The sequence below is a fragment of the Symphodus melops genome (assembly GCF_947650265.1).
Source record: "Symphodus melops genome assembly, chromosome: 5".
Classification (NCBI taxonomy): domain Eukaryota; kingdom Metazoa; phylum Chordata; class Actinopteri; order Labriformes; family Labridae; genus Symphodus; species Symphodus melops.
The window spans coordinates 8242156-8261684 of NC_136695.1; the positions used below are offsets into that span (position 1 = coordinate 8242156).

At 41.2% G+C, this 19529-nt stretch overlaps 1 protein-coding gene across 3 annotated transcripts in view; it reads left to right on the plus strand.

Annotated features, from left to right (window-relative positions):
* The window catches only part of LOC306823531 (dynein regulatory complex protein 9-like), a 47261-nt gene extending 39029 nt beyond the window's left edge, over positions 1-8232 (plus strand). For all 3 annotated transcript variants that reach the window (XM_079343120.1, XM_079343121.1, XM_079343122.1), the window contains one exon: positions 8095-8232. In XM_079343120.1, coding sequence (XP_079199246.1) covers positions 8095-8205 — 111 coding nt within the window. In that variant the 3' untranslated portion in view covers positions 8206-8232. The remainder of the gene's footprint in view (positions 1-8094) is intronic.
* The last annotated feature ends 11297 nt before the right edge of the window (positions 8233-19529 follow it).

Below are 19529 nucleotides of genomic sequence, written 5' to 3' on the forward strand. Positions count from 1 at the left end.
GTAGAACCCAGCGTCCTTCGGTGCGTTGACAGTCAGGGATAGAGTCCGTAAAAACAAGACAAAGCAAAACTAAAGGAAAATTACAGGTACAATCAGTCCACATTCTGATTTATCTCCTTCTTAATATGCTCAATGAAAGGGCCCCAAATGTTAAGAAACTTGGTGTGTTCGACAGTGTATACCGAATTTCTTCAAGATATAAATAAACCCCATGTCCCCCATGTAATTAAGCCATTTTTTAAAGCAAGGAGGGGAGGTTGATTTCCAGTCTCTCAAGATAACTCTCTTCGCAACAACCAGACCAAACCTCAGAGCTTGTTGTAAAGAGGAAGAGTCAAAACCTGGTTCGAGAAACCCAATATCACAGACAGGCTATCAGGAATTAGCTGCACATCATACATAACACTGTACAACTGGAAGATGTTGTCCCAAAAGACATTAAGGGCCTGATTTACTTAGGTTTGCGTGTATTAAAACGTGTGCAAACTTTATACCACCAGCAAAAAATGTGCTATCGGATTTACTAACAGCGTGCAGTGAGGATTGCATCTTTCATATGAGCAAAATAACACGTATCGTCCAAATAGTACGTTTGCCTTAATGAATATGCAAAACGAGGCGTTTCTGCCTCAGCGTGCAAAATACTGGGAGGAGAGAATGCAAAGAAGTTAAGTTTGTACACGCAATGTGATTTACCAAGCCAGGCAAAAATTGCGGTGGTTGTCATGGTGAATTTAACGCCTTTGAAAAGAACGTGTTGATCATTTTCCAAGAGCCCCAGTGTTATGCACTGCAGGCTGCAGTTAGGAAGGGACATAGGCACAATAAAAGACTGCAGGCTGCAGCTAGGAAGGGACATAGGCACAATAAAAGACGTGTTAACATGTTTAAATGACAGAAAAATAAATGGTATGCATTTATTTTTATCTTGCTTCAATAATAGTTTAAAAGAAAGGCCATGATTAAACTATAACTGAACATTCACAGCCTCTGCATTCTAAAGAATTTCAACATTGACACTATTGTCGTCCTATTTCCCTCTTCTCGCCAACATTACATTTTAAACTGGGCATTGAATTTTCTCGGGTTACGCTCCGGAGCGCTTCTCAAGAGCACGCTCATCTCTTCACTCTACATCTGCTCTTCACTCTACATTCAATCCCCTGCTGCTGTGCTCTGGGACGCTTGAATGGGGGGCTCACCATGCTTGTACCCCCAACTTCAGTACCTGTTGCCAGACACAGCGCTGACCAGCTTCTGGTGCGCAACGATGGCACGAGTGGCACACACACAGAGGACCGTGTTAGTTACCGCGGTTTTCTTATAAGCCACTTTTTCCTTTTGTTGTATTCAGATTTATCTGCTATTACTTGAAAATACTTTACGTTCATTTGCCTCTAACTAATACCAGCTTTCTGTCCAAACTCTCTGTGACGTAAACCAGTAGAACACGCAAAAGCCTGACAGAAATACTACCGCCTCCACAAGATTTGCACCTGACATCATTCATGCAAATGTTCTTTGTGTGCAAAGTTTTGCAATGAGCACGCAATTTAGTACTCTTTTATTGAGATCTTAGTAAATCAGGCCCTAAGTCTTGGACAGGACCAGAAATAGTGACCTAGGGTCCCAACCTCTGACTGGCACTTATCACATGTAGCGGAGACTGCAGGGAAGAGTCTATTCAGTTTGGACTTGGAGTAGTGAAGTCGAGGAATGACCATGAACTGTATGAGTTGGAGTCTAGCATTAATAGCACATGAACTTATCTCAGCTAAACTTTTAGCCCATAGGTCATCTGAAATCTCAACACCTGTGTCCTCAATCCATGCATCCTTTATATGAAGAGAAGAGGTTGCCATAGAGAAAAGATTAACTAACTGTGAAATCAGGTGTTTAGAAGTAGGAGATCTGGTCGTAAGGTCATAAAAACTATGTTGCACAGGCATTGTCGAAAAAACTATATCAACCCAGGCAATTAGACAAATCCGAGAGACCCAGCACACCCCTAATTTGTTTGAGGATCTTGAAAGAGTTGCGGAGAATGAAATCATTTCTCAACTGTTTGGTAGAAAAAGTAAACTTAGAAAACAAAAATGCTTTTAAAGAGGCCCCTGTGAGTGACTTGGCGTTATTGTTAGAAGGCCAACTAGGATAAAGTGTTTCTTCCTGTTCAGGCACAGCTGGAACATGGGACCAGAAAATCCAAGTTCTTGTATTACAGGCCCAATAACAGTGTCGGAGAACAGGAAGGCCCAGTCCACCTTCATGCTTTGGCTTCTGTAAGTGTGCCTGAGAAATGCAAGAAGGTTTGAAGGCCCAAAGAAAGGGAATTATAATAGAGTCGACAGTTTTAAAAAAGATGTATGGAAAATGGGAAGATTTTGAAAAAGGTATAAACTTAGGAAGAACTACCATCTTTACAATATGAACATGACCTATAAGAGATAGAGGAAGGAGCTTCCATTTGTCTCTTATAGATTTTAGTTTCTCAATCAACTGTAAATAATTAAGTTTAAAAAGAAGCGTTGGGGGGGGGGCGCTGGTGGCGCAGCGGCAGTGCGCGCGTCCCCATGCATTGAGGCTCAGTCCTCACTCGGGCGGCCCGGGCTCGCGTCCAGCCCGTGGCTCCCCCCCCGCACGCCCCCCCCACCCTCCCTCCCCGATCCCCGCCCCCACAACAAAGGCAAAAGGCCAAAAATAAATCTTTAAAAAAAAAAAAGAAGCGTTGGGTTTTGAGAAATATTAATTCCTCGATAAGTAAAATTGTCCTTGGAAATCCTGAAGGGTAAATTATCAAGGAAGTTGGAAGTGAAGTCATCCGAAAGAGGCATACAGTAACTTTTTTCCCAATTTATGGTAAAGCCGGAGAGCAGCCCAAAGTTCTTAATCAGATAAAGAAGAGAAGCTATTGTACAGGCCTATATGTATGCCTCTGACTTCCAGTATAACTCTGAGCTCTGCTACATGCAGAAACACTCGGACGACACTGCGATAGTTGCTTGTGTCAGGGATGGACAGGAGGAGGAGTACAGGAGCCTGATCGAGGACTTTGTGACATGGTGCAGTGACAACCATCTGCAGCTAAACACCTCCAAGACCAAGGAGATGGTGGTGGACTTCCGAAGGAACAAACCACATCTAGAACCTGTTTCCATCGGGGGGGTCGACGTGGAGGTGGTCAGGACCTACGGGTATCTGGGGCTGCAGCTGGATGACAAGCTGGACTGGTCGCCTAACATGGACACTACCTGCAGGAAGGGACAGAGTCGTCTGTACTTCCTGAGAAGGCTGGGGTCCTTCAACATCTGCAAAAAGCTGCTGCAGATGTTCTACCAGTCTGTGGTGTCCAGCGTCCTCTTCTACGCCGTGGTGTGCTAGGGAGGAAGCTGCAAGAAGAGGGACGCAGCACGCCTGGACAGACTGGTGAGGAGGGCCGGCTCTGTGGTGGGTACAGAGCTGGACTCACTGGTGACAGTGGCAGAGAGGAGGTCTCTGGACAAAATGCTCTCCATCATGGACAACACACACCACCCTCTGCACAGCACCTTCACCGGCCAGAGGAGCATGTTCAGTGACAGACTGCTGTCACAGTCGTGCTCCACGGACAGACTCAAGAACTCTTTTGTCCCCCTGGCCACCAGACTGTATAACACTTCACTGTCACGGCAGGGAAGAAGCGCACGGTGATCCCTGGACTCTTTTTTCACTTTTTTCTCACTCCTCATCTGCACTGCTGACCTCAGAGTCAGTCTCCAGTTGGACACTTTAATGCATATTGATAGTCACCTTACTGAGCACAGGTCACTTTAACGATAATCACTCTAATCATCTGGTTCCACCCTACTGTATTGTTATGCTACATCTGTAAGGGTTGACATAATCACCCTAATTAGGTCAAGTTTCACTCTATTGTCTTCAACACTTAATGCTCCTCAATAGTTGGGTACTTAAATGGCAATCACCCGAATCATCCCTGGTCTCACCTCTTTGTTTAGGACACTTAATGCAAATCACTGCTCACTGTTTAACGACTGTTTAACGACTGTACTCACACCTCGGGCATAAGCTCAAAGACCTCTGTACATACACCCAGCACACATGCTTCTCTCATGCAAACAGCGCACATGCTTCTCTCTCCTCACAGGTTAGGTACACCATGCTATATAAGTTTTAAATCTAATGCTAATGCCAACCACACAGGTTAAACCTTTACTCTTAGTCACATAGGGGCTGCTAAATCTTGTTTGGGGGATTATTATATAAAGAGGGGAGGGGGGACAGCGGGTGTGTATTGTATTGTAACCAATGTTTTGTACTGTAACCAATGTCTTGTGTCTTGTGTCCTGCCTGTCTGTATACTGCTACTGGATGCCCTGAATTTCCCTCGGGATCAATAAAGTGTCGGTCGGTCGGTCGGTCGGTCGGGCGGTCGGTCGGTCGGTCGGTCGGTCGGTCGAGCCACACATTATTCCAGAAATCTAGGGATTCGATCTTATAGAGATTGCCAGCGGTTCGAGGGCCAAAGCGAAGAGCATGGGAGAGAGGCAGCAACCCTATAGCAAACATATAGTCCCATTCAATTTGATTGAAGGCTTGCTGAGCATCCAAAGAGATAATAGCAGAGTGGGGCAGCTTGGTAGAGTACATTATATTTAACAGACGCCGAGTGTTAGAAAACGGAAATCTTTCTGGGACAAACCCTGTCTGGTCAGGATGAATCAACGTGTCTATGTGTTTAGTTAGTCGATAAGTCAGAACTATTGCGACAATCTTTTGATCGCTGTTTAACAAGGTTTAACAAGCTTAGGAGGGTCTTTTTTTAAAAGGAGACGGATGTGAGCATCATACAAAGTTCTCGGAAAACTACCATCATCAAGAGAGCAGTTTACCATACGGAGTAAAAGAGGGGCAACAGTATCTATGTGCACTTTGTAAAACTCAATTCCAAAGCCATCTGGGCTGCACGCTTTGCCATTAGGAAATGAACAAATAGCACCTTTGATTTCCTCCAGAGTAATATCTGAATCTATATCTTGCCTCGCCACATCACCAAGAAAGCCAGCAATGTCAGCTAGAGTGGCTTTAAACTTAGAGGCTTACAGCTGGCTGAAAAAAACTAACAAATCTCTCATTTATTAGTTTAGGGTCTGTTAGTATGTCACCAGTAGAGGAGGAGATTTTATGTATCGCCCTGTCAGCCAGCACGCCTTGCCTGGCAAGCAGCCTTTCGGCCTTATCACCTAACTCAAAGTGCTTTTGCCTGAGCCTGCAGATATGGTTTTTAACCTGCTCTCCAACTATTTTACTATATTCATATTTCAGTCTCAAGATGGAATTAAAGGAGTCCATGGACTTAGATTAGCGATAAATACCTTCTAATACAGATAGTTCGGCCTCAATCTCAGATAATCGCTGCTGTCTGGCTCTCTTGCTCGATGACTGGTAGGAGACAATATGAGACCTTTAAGGTTGTCTTGAGGGGTCAAGACAACCTTAAAGGTCTCCCATAGAATTGAATCTGAAACCATACTGTCATCATTTGTGAGTAAAAAGTCTGAGATCTTAGCTGATATGTATTCACAAAAGGATGGTTCTGCCTTGCAGAGAAGGGTTGAATTTCCAAATGTAGCGACGCATGGGAATATTAAAATCAATTTTCATAGACAGAGGGCCATGATCAGAAATTAGTATACCATGATAAGTTGAGCTAAGAGTGCTTGAAAGCAGTTTAGAGTCAACTAGAAAATAGTAAATCCTGGGAAAACTACCATGTACAGAAGAAAAAAAGGAGTATTGTTTTTCTGAGGGGTGCTGAAGTCTAAAGATGTCAACCAGATCTAGTGATTTTACAAGATTGTTAAGGACCAGGATAGATGAAGAAGAAGATCTGTCCAAATAAGGGTCAAGATGGCAGTTGAGGTCACCTCCCACAATTAAATTATGGTTGCTGTTTACAGAGACAAGATCAAAAACTTGACAAAAAAATAAGAGAATGATTGGAAGGGAATTTATTGTACCAGTGACAAGAACATATCTCCCACCTGGGTCAGTGATCATGGACTGGAATACAAACAGAATAGTTTTGCGGATTAGTATGGTGACCCCTCTCGCTTAGGAAGAAAATGTGGATTGGTACACCTGCGACACCCATATAGACCTCAATCGTCTCTGCTCAGTTGGCTGAATGTGGGTTTCCTGTAAAAATATTATATCAGACGGCAGATTTCGAATGAGAAAACACTGCTGCTCTCTTCACAGCCGTGCCAAGACCCCTACAGTTCCAAGAGGTAAAGGTGAAGGGACTCATACCTGACCTAGATGAACAGCTATCCTGCATCTAAAGGATAAGGACTGACAGAGTGGACAAAAGACTGGCAGAGTGACAAACGTAAAAAACTATAAAAACACAAAAACACCAAGAACAGACAACCCAAAATACCCCAAACCGCAGCGAAGAACAAGCTGCACATCCAAGTTGTTAAAGAGGGGGCTGCCGGGTAACAGAACCGGCCAAAAAAGTAACAGTAACAAGCTGACCTAAACCGCCAGCCCCGTGTGCTCAACCATTATGCTTAAAAAAAGGCTGATAAATGGTACCTGCATGAGAAAGTAATGATGAAACAAATAACTTGGTCAACCAGGGAACATGGAGCAGAGGCATGCCCTGTCCACATAATATAACAAATGGAGAATGGCACCAGGTAGAAATTATTGAGATTAATATAGCTAAATGTTTTAACTTAAAAGACCTGGCATATTTATGTCATACAAACCAAGAACAATATAATACATGTCCCACACCCGACCAAAAAGAGTTGTAGTATACTGTCTGGTACAATGTGCAAGGTATTAATATAACAAATACCTTGCATCATATCTTCACAATAGTCATGTTGCACCACACAAAATAGTGAGAGTCATGCAAAGAGACAAGAGTTAAGTATTGTCAGTAAGAGTGTCTGCAAACCGTTCAGTATCTGTCAGAGATGTGAAGATGCTGACTGAGCCGTTGAGGACAAGGTGGAGTTTGGCTGGGAAAAGCAGGGTGCACTTTGCACCGAAACCAATGAGCTTCTTCCTAACATTGTTAAAAGATGGCCAATACCTCGGCGTTGTAGTCCGGGAATATTGAAACTCTTTCACCATGGTAGCGCAGCGGTGCACGTTGACTCGCAAGGCGAAAAATGTTGCCCACATCGCTGTCGTTGTGGACCTTGGCAATGATGAACAAGGTCTTGGTCTCAGCGTGCGATGAGCTCGGTCTATTTTCTATTTGGCTTGTCAAAGTTGTCCTGGCTGAGTAGCTCCTGAATCAATCTTGAGACAAATTCAGATTCAGGCCATCCTCCTCTCCCTCGATCCTGATGCGAGCGCCCCTCCAAGTCGTTTACCTTAGTTTTAAGGAAACCGTTAGCAACCTGTAGCTCCTTGCACATAGCTTCCAGGGCTGTAAGGCGGTGATCAGCAGCTGTAAGGGCTTGATCCATGTTGTCCATACGATGTTCAGCTTCACGGTGTTCTTTCTGAAGCGTCAAAAGACCAGCATCGATTGCATCAAGGCGACCCTCCATTGACTTCTTCAAGTCGTCCATGAGATTAAATACTTTTGTCAACTCGGCTCCCTGTTTACTGATGGCAGCTAGTATAGCTTCGTTGCCAGCAGCATGGGAGCGAGCCTAAGTCTTATGAGTCTGGTTATTGTGTTTTTCCGGTGGCATGACTCGAAATCACTCTCGAAAAATCGTTACACAACTCGGATAACTGTGCAAGTAAATTTTGACAGGTACACTAATTAAAACAGTCAAGTTGAGAGAGACAACACAGAGCCTCTGTAAAACACGTCTAGTCCATTACTGCGCACGAGCGCCCCCAGTTTGATTGTTTTTTGTTGTAGTTTGTGAAATTGTATACTGGTATGTTTATGTTGTCTACATTTATATATATATATATATATATATATATATATATATATATATATATATGACTCAGTTCACAACAGTTTATTGTCATTAAGATCATGCCATTTAACATGACCATCTTCCTATGTAGTTCACTAAATCTGTCTCTCGCATGTTACCTTTTCCCATGCAGCTTCAAGCCTGGTGGAGAGGCTGCACAGTCCGCCATGGCCTAAGTTTCAGAAAACCTGAGCAAGACAAGAAAGGCAAGAAGAAGGAAGAAAAGAGGAGGAAGAAAAAATGATTTCTTAAAAGTTCTTTGAGACACTGACATTTGTTTTTATAATCCAGTAATCAATCAATCAATCAATCTTTATTTGTATAGCGTCAATTCATAACAGGTGTTATCTCGAGACACTTTACAAAAAGCAGGTAAAGGACCTTACTGTTTTTCTGTTAACATTCACAAAAGAGCAGGTAACAAGACCATGCTCATGGTAAAGGACCTTACTTATGGCTAAATTACAAGAGCCCAGCTTAATCCGTCATAGCGTGGCAAGAAAAAAACTTCCCCTTAACAGGCAGAAATCTTCAGCAGACCCGGGCTCATGACGGAACAGCCCATCTGCGCTGGGCTTGAAATGGGATGGGGGAGATGGGATGAGATGCAGAAAGAAGGGTAGGATAGGATAGGATGGTGGGGCGGGTGGTTGTTTGGGCAGGCCATCCTCATCAACAGTCCCCAGGAACCTAAGAGAGCTCAGAAGCTCCCAGAAAAAGGATAGGTTAGTAACTTCAATATAAAGATTGTGACAAGCAGTAATAAGATATGAAAGCAGAGAGAGAGAGGGAGGGAGAGATAAGAGTTAGCGTAACTATGAGTTGGTCTATACCTAAGCCAGCCCTAACTATAGATTTATTAAAAAGAAAAGTTTTAAGTCTATTCTTAAAAGTACCTAGTGTGTCTGCCTCCCGGACCCCGACTGGTAGACGATTCCAAAGGAGCGGTGCCTGATAACTAAAGGCTCTACCTACTTTTATAGACTATAGGCACCGCAAGCAGGCCTGCATTCTGGGAGTGTAATGTTCTTGATGGATAGTACGGTACAATTAACTCTTTAAGATAGGATCGTGCCTGACCGTTTAGAGCTTTGTAAGTGAGAAGAAGGATTTTAAATTCTATTCTAGATTTTATAGTGAGCCAGTGGAGAGAAGCCAATACAGGAGTAATGTGGTCCCTTTTCCTAGTTCTAGTAAGAACACGAGCTGCAGCGTTTTGGACTAGCTGAAGGGTCTGTAGAGATTTACCATAGCACCCTGCTAAAATAGAATTACAGTAATCCAATCTGGAGGTAGCAAATGCATGAACTAGTTTTTCAGCATCATCATGACAGGATCTACCTGATCTTAGAGATATTACGAAGGTAAAAATAAGCTGTCCTTGAAATTTGTTTAATGTAGGAATCAAAGGACATCCTGATCAAAGAGAACTCCTAAATTCTTAACAGTGGTACTAGAGGCTACGCTTATATTACTAAGGGCCCTTATATCGGCAGAGAAAGTCTCTAAGGTTTTTAGGTCCAATCACTATAACTTCAGTCTTGTCCGAATTGAGCAGCAAGAAGTTTCTGGTTAGTAACAAGCAATACAAAGTCCATGTTTCTTGTTGTTTAACATTGGGAAATCTTGTATTTTTAAATTCAAACATATGTGATGAAAAAAAAAATACTAATCTCACAAATCATTTGAACAGAATATGAGAATGTTATTGATTAGTGAAGGTGACATCAATCATCAACATCACATTATATACAAATACATAATTAAAGACAATAATTGAAACTTTAAGTCTTAATTGGTATGTTTGTACATAAGTGTAGCAATGAAACAACCTTAGTGGAGAAATAATATTACAAGTCCAGTGAGGGACACATATCACCTAATCACCTCTTCTGACAGACATTCATCTGTGTTTCCTTTCTGCGATTCTGCAGGGAAGAACTATTTTATGTTATCTCACAGACCATCAACTAAGATAGGATAAACCTTTTTTCACCCCACAACGTAGAAATGTTACAGCAGCAAGGACAGCCAAAAAAGAGCATGCAAAACCCGACTGTGCAAGATATTAATATAACAAATAGACCATGATACCTTCACAACGGTACTGAAAAAACTGGATAAAAAATCAAAATAGCTGAGTAGCCAAAAACAGCTGCAGTAGTGATGAGAAAAACACTATCATGCACATACAAATTGAATATGTTGTTGCACAAAATAATCTACACGTTATTGCATTAGGAGGTATGTTAAATATCGTAGAGATATGTTTAAGTCAGACAACCTCTTTAAAGAACAACATATGCTCAACTACATGGAGAACATCAAAAGTGACTCAAAACATCTTTCTGTGGTGTTTCCAAACTTAAATTGTTGTTTAAGTCAGAAAACCTCTTTAACCCTCGCACTCTCCTCCGGGTCATTTTGACCCGGGTGGATATGTTGTGGAATTTATTTTATTTATTTAATTATTTGCCAGCCTCCCCCGGCCCACATCAGTCGATCAATATCACAATAATAATAATAAAAATGATAATAATAATAATTAATATAATAATAATAATTTAATAACAATTCAATAGTTATTCAATAATTTCATCAGAGCGGAGTGGAGTCATCCGCCCGGGGCTTTCTCTTTCCCCTTCAAATTTTCAAAAGGGCCTCTCCATTGAGGTTTTTTCATTGTACGTGCACAACAATTTTTATGCACATTAAGCATGCGAGATGTCACATAAAATCCTCTTACACCCATAGTCAAAACCAAACAGGAAGTGCGCCATATTTTTTTTCAATGGCGAAAATTCGCGTTTCACAGGTTAGCTATTTGAACGAACGCCTACAAAAGCAATTATCCCATTGACATAATGAGAATGCAAGTGTGTTCTCGACATGTTGAAGATCTCTCGTTGTGCTCTGCACGTTATTTCCTCAAAGGGCGTGGTCATACGGACGCGTTGTTCGTCACAAACAGGAAGTAGTTTGTTATGGGCCTTAATATAGTCATACATTCATCAAACGTCACACACGATCCCAGTGGAAAAATAAAACTAGACATGTTGGCATAAAAAGTGGGCGTGGCTAAATGACTCAGTGGCGCCCCCTTGAAATTTTCAAAAAGGCCTCCCCATTGAAGTTTTTTTGTCCTTGAAACTTTTTATGCTCATTGGGCATGTCAGGACCTACATAAAATCCTCTTACACCCCTAGTCAATACTAAACAGGAAATCTGCCATATTTTTTTGAATGCAAGAAAAATGGCCAAAATTCGCGTTACACAGGTTAGCTATTTGAACGAACTCCTACAACAGCGTTTATCCGATCATCGTAAACTCAGTGTCAGTGTGTTCTAGACATGTTGAAGATCTCTCGTTGTGCTCCGCACGTTATTTCGTTTAAGGGCGTGGCCATGGCGTACCATCAAACATTGATGTCTCGGCTCACCCCTATTTTACCTTTCTGAAAGGCCTCCCCATAGAGGTTTATTTCTTTTACATGCATGACAATTTTTTTGTACATTCATAATGTCAGGACCTGCAAAAAATCATCTTACACCCATAGTCAATACTAAACACGAAGTCCGCCATATTTTTTTTGACTCAAATCCATGTTTCACAGGTTAGCTATTTGAACGAACTCCTATAAAAGCGTTTATCCGATTGACAAAAAGTCAGTGTCTGTGTGATCTTGACATGTTGTAGATCTCTCGTTGTGCTTATTTCGGCAAAGGGCGTGGTCATACGGACGTGATGTTCGTCACAAACAGGAAGTAGTTTGTTACAGTGCTTAATATAGCCGTAGAGTCATCAAACATAACACACATGATCCCAGCAGAAAAAATAAACTTGTTATGTTGTTATAATAAGTAGGCGTGGCTAAATGACTCAGTGGCGCCCCCTTGAAATCTTAAAAATGGCCTCCCTATAGAGGTTTCTTTGTCCTACATGCTTCAAATTTTTTATGCTCATTGGGCATGTCAGGAGCTACATGAAATCCTCTTACACCCATAGTCATAACCAAACAGGAAGTCCGGCATATTTTTTTTTTTGAATGGTTCAAATTCGCGTTTGATAGGTTAGCTATATGAACAAACTCCTCCAACAGCGTTCATCAGATCATCGTAAACTCAATCTTAGTGTGTTCTAGACATGTTGAAGGTCTCTCGTTGTGCTCCGCACGTTATTTCGTTAAAGGGCGTGGCCATGGCGTACCATCACACTTTGATGTCTCTGTTCACCCCATTTTCTTAACCATTGATGACTGTAAGGCCTGCTGCTTGGCCTCGTGTCGCGGCTTCACGCCCGCGGTTGCACTCTCGCAGTCGCGACACACGCCGACATGCGTGGGGTGCTTCGGTCCCTTCATCACCGCTTGAGGTTTTATTTTTTTTATTTCCTTAATTTCATTGGATTTATTAGTATTTCTCATATATATTTTTATTTATGTTTATTATTCTGAAAAGTTCAGTGAAGAGAAGTGCCTGAACCTTTTAGTTCTATGAAGAGAAGTCCCTGAACCTTTTAGTTCTGAGCAGAGAAGTCCCTGAACCTTTTAGTTCTATGAAGAGAAGTCCCTGAACCTTTTAGTTCTTGAGAGAAGTCCCTGAACCTTTTAGTTCTTTAAAGAGAAGTCCCTCAACATTTTAGTTCCTGAAGAGAAGTCCCTGAACCTTTTATTTCCTGAAGAGAAGTCCCTGAAACTTTTAGTTCTTGAAAGAGAAGTCCCTGAACCTTTTACTTCCTAAAGAGAAGTCCCTGAACCTTCTAGTTCTATGAAGAGAAGTCCCTGAACCTTTTAGGTCTATGAAGAGAAGTCCCCGAACCTTTTAGTTCAATGAAGATAAGTCTCTGAACCTTTTAGTTCTATGAAGAGAAGTCCCTGAACCTTTCAGTTCTGAGAAGAGAAGTCCCTGAACCTTTTAGTTCTATGAAGAGAAGTCCCTCAACCTTTTAGTTCCTGAAGAGAAGTCACTGAACCTTTTAGTTCTTGAAAGAGAAGTCCCTGAACCTTTTACTTCCTAAAGAGAAGTCCCTGAACCTATTAGTTCCTGAAGAGAAGTCCATGAACTTTCTAGGTCTATGAAGAGAAGTCCCTGAACCTTTTAGTTCTATGAAGAGAAGTCCCTCAACCTTTTAGTTCCTGAAGAGAAGTCACTGAACCTTTTAGTTCTTGAAAGAGAAGTCCCTGAACCTTTTACTTCCTAAAGAGAAGTCCCTGAACCTTTTCGTTCCTGAAGAGAAGTCCATGAACCTTTTAGGTCTATGAAGAGAAGTCCCTGAAACTTTTAGTTCTTTGAGGAGAAGTCCCTGAACCTTTTAGTTCTTTGAGGAGGAGTCCCTGAACCTTGTAGTTCTATGAAGAGAAGTCCCTGAACCTTTTAGTTCTGAGAAGAGAAGTCCCTGAACCTTTTAGTTCTATGAAGATAAGTCCCTGAACCTTTTCGTTCCTGAAGAGAAGTCCATGAACCTTTTAGGTCTATGAAGAGAAGTCCCTGAAACTTTTAGTTCTTTGAGGAGAAGTCCCTGAACCTTTTAGTTCTTTGAGGAGGAGTCCCTGAACCTTGTAGTTCTATGAAGAGAAGTCCCTGAACCTTTTAGTTCTTGAAAGAGAAGTCCCTGAACCTTTTACTTCCTAAAGAGAAGTCCCTGAACCTTTTAGTTCCTGAAGAGAAGTCCATGAACCTTCTAGTTCTATGAAGAGAAGTCCCTGAACCTTTTAGTTCTGAGAAGAGAAGTCCCTGAACCTTTTAGTTCTATGAAGATAAGTCCCTGAACCTTTTATTTCCTGAAGAGAAGTCCCTGAAACTTTTAGTTCTTGAAAGAGAAGTCCCTGAACCTTTTACTTCCTAAAGAGAAGTCCCTGAACCTTCTAGTTCTATGAAGAGAAGTCCCTGAACCTTTTAGGTCTATGAAGAGAAGTCCCTGAACCTTTTAGTTCAATGAAGAGAAGTCTCTGAACCTTTTAGTTCTTTGAAGAGAAGTCCATGAACCTTTTAGGTCTATAAAGAGAAGTCCCTGAACCTTTTAGTTCTTTGAAGAGAAGTCCCTGAACCTTTTAGTTCTATGAAGAGAAGTCCCTGAACCTTTTAGTTCTATGAAGAGAAGTTACTGAACCTTTTAGTTCTATGAAGAGAAGTCCCTGAACCTTTTAGTTCTATAAAGAGAAGTCCCTGAACCTTTTTGTTCCTGAAGAGAAGTCCATGAACCTTCTAGTTCTATGAAGAGAAGTCCCTGAACCTTTTAGGTCTATGAAGAGAAGTCCCTGAACCTTTTAGTTCAATGAAGAGAAGTCTCTGAACCTTTTAGGTCTATGAAGAGAAGTCCCCGAACCTTTTAGTTCTTTGAAGAGAAGTCCATGAACCTTTTAGGTCTATAAAGAGAAGTCCCTGAACCTTTTAGTTCTTTGAAGAGAAGTCCCTGAACCTTTTAGTTCTATGAAGAGAAGTCCCTGAACCTTTTAGTTCTATGAAGAGAAGTTACTGAACCTTTTAGTTCTATGAAGAGAAGTCCCTGAACCTTTTAGTTCAATGAAGAGAAGTCTCTGAACCTTTTAGGTCTATGAAGAGAAGTCCCCGAACCTTTTAGTTCTTTGAAGAGAAGTCCATGAACCTTTTAGGTCTATAAAGAGAAGTCCCTGAACCTTTTAGTTCTTTGAAGAGAAGTCCCTGAACCTTTTAGTTCTATGAAGAGAAGTCCCTGAACCTTTTAGTTCTATGAAGAGAAGTTACTGAACCTTTTAGTTCTATGAAGAGAAGTCCCTGAACCTTTTAGTTCTATAAAGAGAAGTCCATGAACCTTCTAGGTCTATGACGAGAAGTCCCTGAACCTTCTAGGTCTATGAAGAGAAGTCCCTGAACCTTTTAGTTCAATGAAGAGAAGTCACTGAACCTTTTAGTTCTTGAAAAAGAAGTCCCTGAACCTTTTACTTCCTAAAGAGAAGTCCCTGAACCTGTTAGTTCCTGAAGAGAAGTCCATGAACCTTTTAGGTCTATAAAGAGAAGTCCCTGAACCTTTTAGTTCTGAGAAGAGAAGTCCCTGAACCTTTTAGTTCTGAGAAGAGAAGTCCCTGAACCTTTTAGTTCTATGAAGAGAAGTCCCTGAACCTTGTAGTTCCTGAAGAGAAGTCCCTGAACTTTTTAGTTATTTGAAGACAAGTCCCTGAACCTTTTCGTTCTATAAAGAGAAGTCCCTGAACCTTTTTGTTCCTGAAGAGAAGTCCCTGAACCTTCTAGGTCTATGAAGAGAAGTCCCTGAACCTTTTAGGTCAATGAAGAGAAGTCTCTGAACCTTTTAGTTCTATGAAGAGAAGTCCCTGAACCTTTTAGTTCTGAGAAGAGAAGTCCCTGAACCTTTTAGTTCTATGAAGATAAGTCCCTGAACCTTTTATTTCCTGAAGAGAAGTCCCTGAACCTTTTCGTTCTTTAAAGAGAAGTCCCTCAACATTTTAGTTCCTGAAGAGAAGTCCCTGAACCTTTTTGTTCCTGAAGAGAAGTCCATGAACCTTTTAGGTCTATGAAAAGAAGTCCCTGAAACTTTTAGTTCTTTGAGGAGAAGTCCCTGAACCTTTTAGTTCTTTGAGGAGAAGTCCCTGAACCTTTTAGTTCTATGAAGAGAAGTCCCTGAACCTTTTAGTTCTGAGAAGAGAAGTCCCTGAACCTTTTACTTCCTAAAGAGAAGTCCCTGAACCTTTTAGTTCCTGAAGAGAAGTCCATGAACCTTCTAGTTCTATGAAGAGAAGTCCCTGAACCTTTTAGTTCAATGAAGAGAAGTCTCTGAACCTTTTAGGTCTATGAAGAGAAGTCCCCGAACCTTTTAGTTCTTTGAAGAGAAGTCCATGAACCTTTTAGGTCTATAAAGAGAAGTCCCTGAACCTTTTAGTTCTTTGAAGAGAAGTCCCTGAACCTTTTAGTTCTATGAAGAGAAGTCCCTGAACCTTTTAGTTCTATGAAGAGAAGTTACTGAACCTTTTAGTTCTATGAAGAGAAGTCCCTGAACCTTTTAGTTCTATAAAGAGAAGTCCCTGAACCTTTTTGTTCCTGAAGAGAAGTCCATGAACCTTCTAGGTCTATGACGAGAAGTCCCTGAACCTTCTAGGTCTATGAAGAGAAGTCCCTGAACCTTTTAGTTCAATGAAGAGAAGTCACTGAACCTTTTAGTTCTTGAAAAAGAAGTCCCTGAACCTTTTACTTCCTAAAGAGAAGTCCCTGAACCTGTTAGTTCCTGAAGAGAAGTCCATGAACCTTTTAGGTCTATAAAGAGAAGTCCCTGAACCTTTTAGTTCTGAGAAGAGAAGTCCCTGAACCTTTTAGTTCTGAGAAGAGAAGTCCCTGAACCTTTTAGTTCTATGAAGAGAAGTCCCTGAACCTTGTAGTTCCTGAAGAGAAGTCCCTGAACTTTTTAGTTATTTGAAGACAAGTCCCTGAACCTTTTCGTTCTATAAAGAGAAGTCCCTGAACCTTTTTGTTCCTGAAGAGAAGTCCATGAACCTTCTAGGTCTATGAAGAGAAGTCCCTGAACCTTCTAGGTCTATGAAGAGAAGTCCCTGAACCTTTTAGTTCAATGAAGAGAAGTCTCTGAACCTTTTAGTTCTATGAAGAGAAGTCCCTGAACCTTTTAGTTCTGAGAAGAGAAGTCCCTGAACCTTTTAGTTCTATGAAGAGAAGTCCCTGAACCTTTTCGTTCTTTAAAGAGAAGTCCCTCAACATTTTAGTTCCTGAAGAGAAGTCCCTGAACCTTTTTGTTCCTGAAGAGAAGTCCATGAACCTTTTAGGTCTATGAAAAGAAGTCCCTGAAACTTTTAGTTCTTTGAGGAGAAGTCCCTGAACCTTTTAGTTCTTTGAGGAGAAGTCCCTGAACCTTTTAGTTCTATGAAGAGAAGTCCCTGAACCTTTTAGTTCTGAGAAGAGAAGTCCCTGAACCTTTTACTTCCTAAAGAGAAGTCCCTGAACCTTTTAGTTCCTGAAGAGAAGTCCATGAACCTTCTAGTTCTATGAAGAGAAGTCCCTGAACCTTTTAGTTCTGAGAAGAGAAGTCCCTGAACCTTTTAGTTCTATGAAGACAAGTCCCTGAACCTTTTAGGTCCTGAAGAGAAGTCCCTGAACCTTTTAGTTCTTTAAAGAGAAGTCCCTCAACATTTTAGTTCCTGAAGAGAAGTCCCTGAACCTTTTCGTTCCTGAAGAGAAGTCCATGAACCTTTTAGGTCTATAAAGAGAAGTCCCTGAACCTTTTAGTTCTGAGAAGAGAAGTCCCTGAACCTTTTAGTTCTGAGAAGAGAAGTCCCTGAACCTTTTAGTTCTATGAAGAGAAGTCCCTGAACCTTGTAGTTCCTGAAGAGAAGTCCCTGAAACTTTTAGTTCGTTAAAGAGAAGTCCCTCAATATTTCAGTTCCTGAAGAGAAGTCCCTGAACCTTTTAGTTCCTGAAGAGAAGTCCATGAACCTTTTAGGTCTATGAAGAGAAGTCCCTGAACTTTTTAGTTATTTGAAGAGAAGTCCCTGAACCTTTTAGTTCTATAAAGAGAAGTCCCTGAACCTTTTTGTTCCTGAAGAGAAGTCCATGAACCTTTTAGGTCTATGAAGAGAAGTCCCTGAACTTTTTAGTTATTTGAAGAGAAGTCCCTGAACCTTTTAGTTCTATAAAGAGAAGTCCCTGAACCTTTTTGTTCCTGAAGAGAAGTCCTTGAACCTTCTAGGTCTATGAAGAGAAGTCCCTGAACCTTCTAGGTCATGAAGATAAGTCCCTGAACCTTTTATTTCCTTAAGAGAAGTCCCTGAAACTTTTAGTTCTTGAAAGAGAAGTCCCTGAACCTTTTACTTCCTAAAGAGAGGTCCCTGAACCTTCTAGTTCTATGAAGAGAAGTCCCTGAACCTTTTAGGTCTATGAAGAGAAGTCCCTGAACCTTTTAGTTCACTGAAGAGAAGTCTCTGAACCTTTTAGTTCTATGAAGAGAAGTCCCTGAACCTTTTAGTTCAATGAAGAGAAGTCCCTGAACCTTTTAGTTCTATGAAGAGAAGTCCCTGAACCTTTTAGTTCCTGAAGAGAAGTCACTGAACCTTCTAGTTCTATGAAGAGAAGTCCCTGAACGTTTTAGGTCTATGAAGAGAAGTCCCCGAACCTTTTAGTTCAATGAAGAGAAGTCTCTGAACCTTTTAGTTCTATGAAGAGAAGTCCCTGAACCTTTCAGTTCTGAGAAGAGAAGTCCCTGAACCTTTTAGTTCTATGAAGAGAAGTCCCTGAACCTTTTAGTTCCTGAAGAGAAGTCACTGAACCTTTTAGTTCTTGAAAGAGAAGTCCCTGAACCTATTACTTCCTAAAGAGAAGTCCCTGAACCTATTAGTTCCTGAAGAGAAGTCCATGAACCTTCTAGGTCTATGAAGAGAAGTCCCTGAACCTTTTAGTTCTATGAAGAGAAGTCCCTGAACCTTCTAGGTCTATGAAGAGAAGTCCCTGAACCTTTTACTTCCTAAAGAGAAGTCCCTGAACCTTTTTGTTCCTGGAGAAAAGTCCATGAACCTTCTAGGTCTATGAAGAGAAGTCCCTGAACCTTTTAGTTCTTTGAAGAGAAGTTCCTGAACCTTTTAGTTCAATGAAGAGAAGTCTCTGAACCTTTTAGTTCTATGAAGAGAAGTCCCTGAACCTTTTAGTTCTGAGAAGAGAAGTCCCTGAACATTTTTGTTCTATGAAGAGAAGTCCCTGAACCTATTATTTCATGAAGAGAAGTCCCTGAACCTTTTAGTTCTTTGAAGAGAAGTTCCTGAACCTTTTAGTTCAATGAAGAGAAGTCTCTGAACCATTTAGTTCTATTAAGAGAAGTCCCTGAACCTTTTAGATCTGAGAAGAGAAGTCCCTGAACCTTTTAGTTCTGAGAAGAGAAGTCCCTGAACCTTTTAGTTTTATGAAGAGAAGTCCCTGAACCTTTTAGTTCCTGAAGAGAAGTCCCTGAACCTTTTAGTTCTTTGAAGAGAAGTCCATGAACCTTTTAGGTCTATAAAGAGAAGTCCCTGAACCTTTTAGTTCTATGAAGAGAAGTCCCTGAACCTTTTAGTTCTATGAAGAAAAATTACTGAACCTTTTAGTTCTATGAAGAGAAGTCCCTGAACCTTTTAGTTCTATAAAGAGAAGTCCCTGAACCTTTTTGTTCCTGAAGAGAAGTCCATGAACCTTCTAGGTCTATGACGAGAAGTCCCTGAACCTTCTAGGTCTATGAAGAGAAGTCCCTGAACCTTTTAGTTCACTGAAGAGAAGTGTCTGAACCTTTTAGTTCTATGAAGAGAAGTCCCTGAACCTTTTAGTTCTGAGAAGAGAAGTCCCTGAACCTTTTAGTTCTATGAAGAGAAGTCCCTGAACCTTTTAGTTCCTGAAGAGAAGTCACTGAACCTTCTAGTTCTATGAAGAGAAGTCCCTGAACCTTTTAGGTCTATGAAGAGAAGTCCCCGAACCTTTTAGTTCAATGAAGAGAAGTCTCTGAACCTTTTAGTTCTATGAAGAGAAGTCCCTGAACTTTTTAGTTATTTGAAGAGAAGTCCCTGAACCTTTTAGTTCTATAAAGAGAAGTCCCTGAACCTTTTTGTTCCT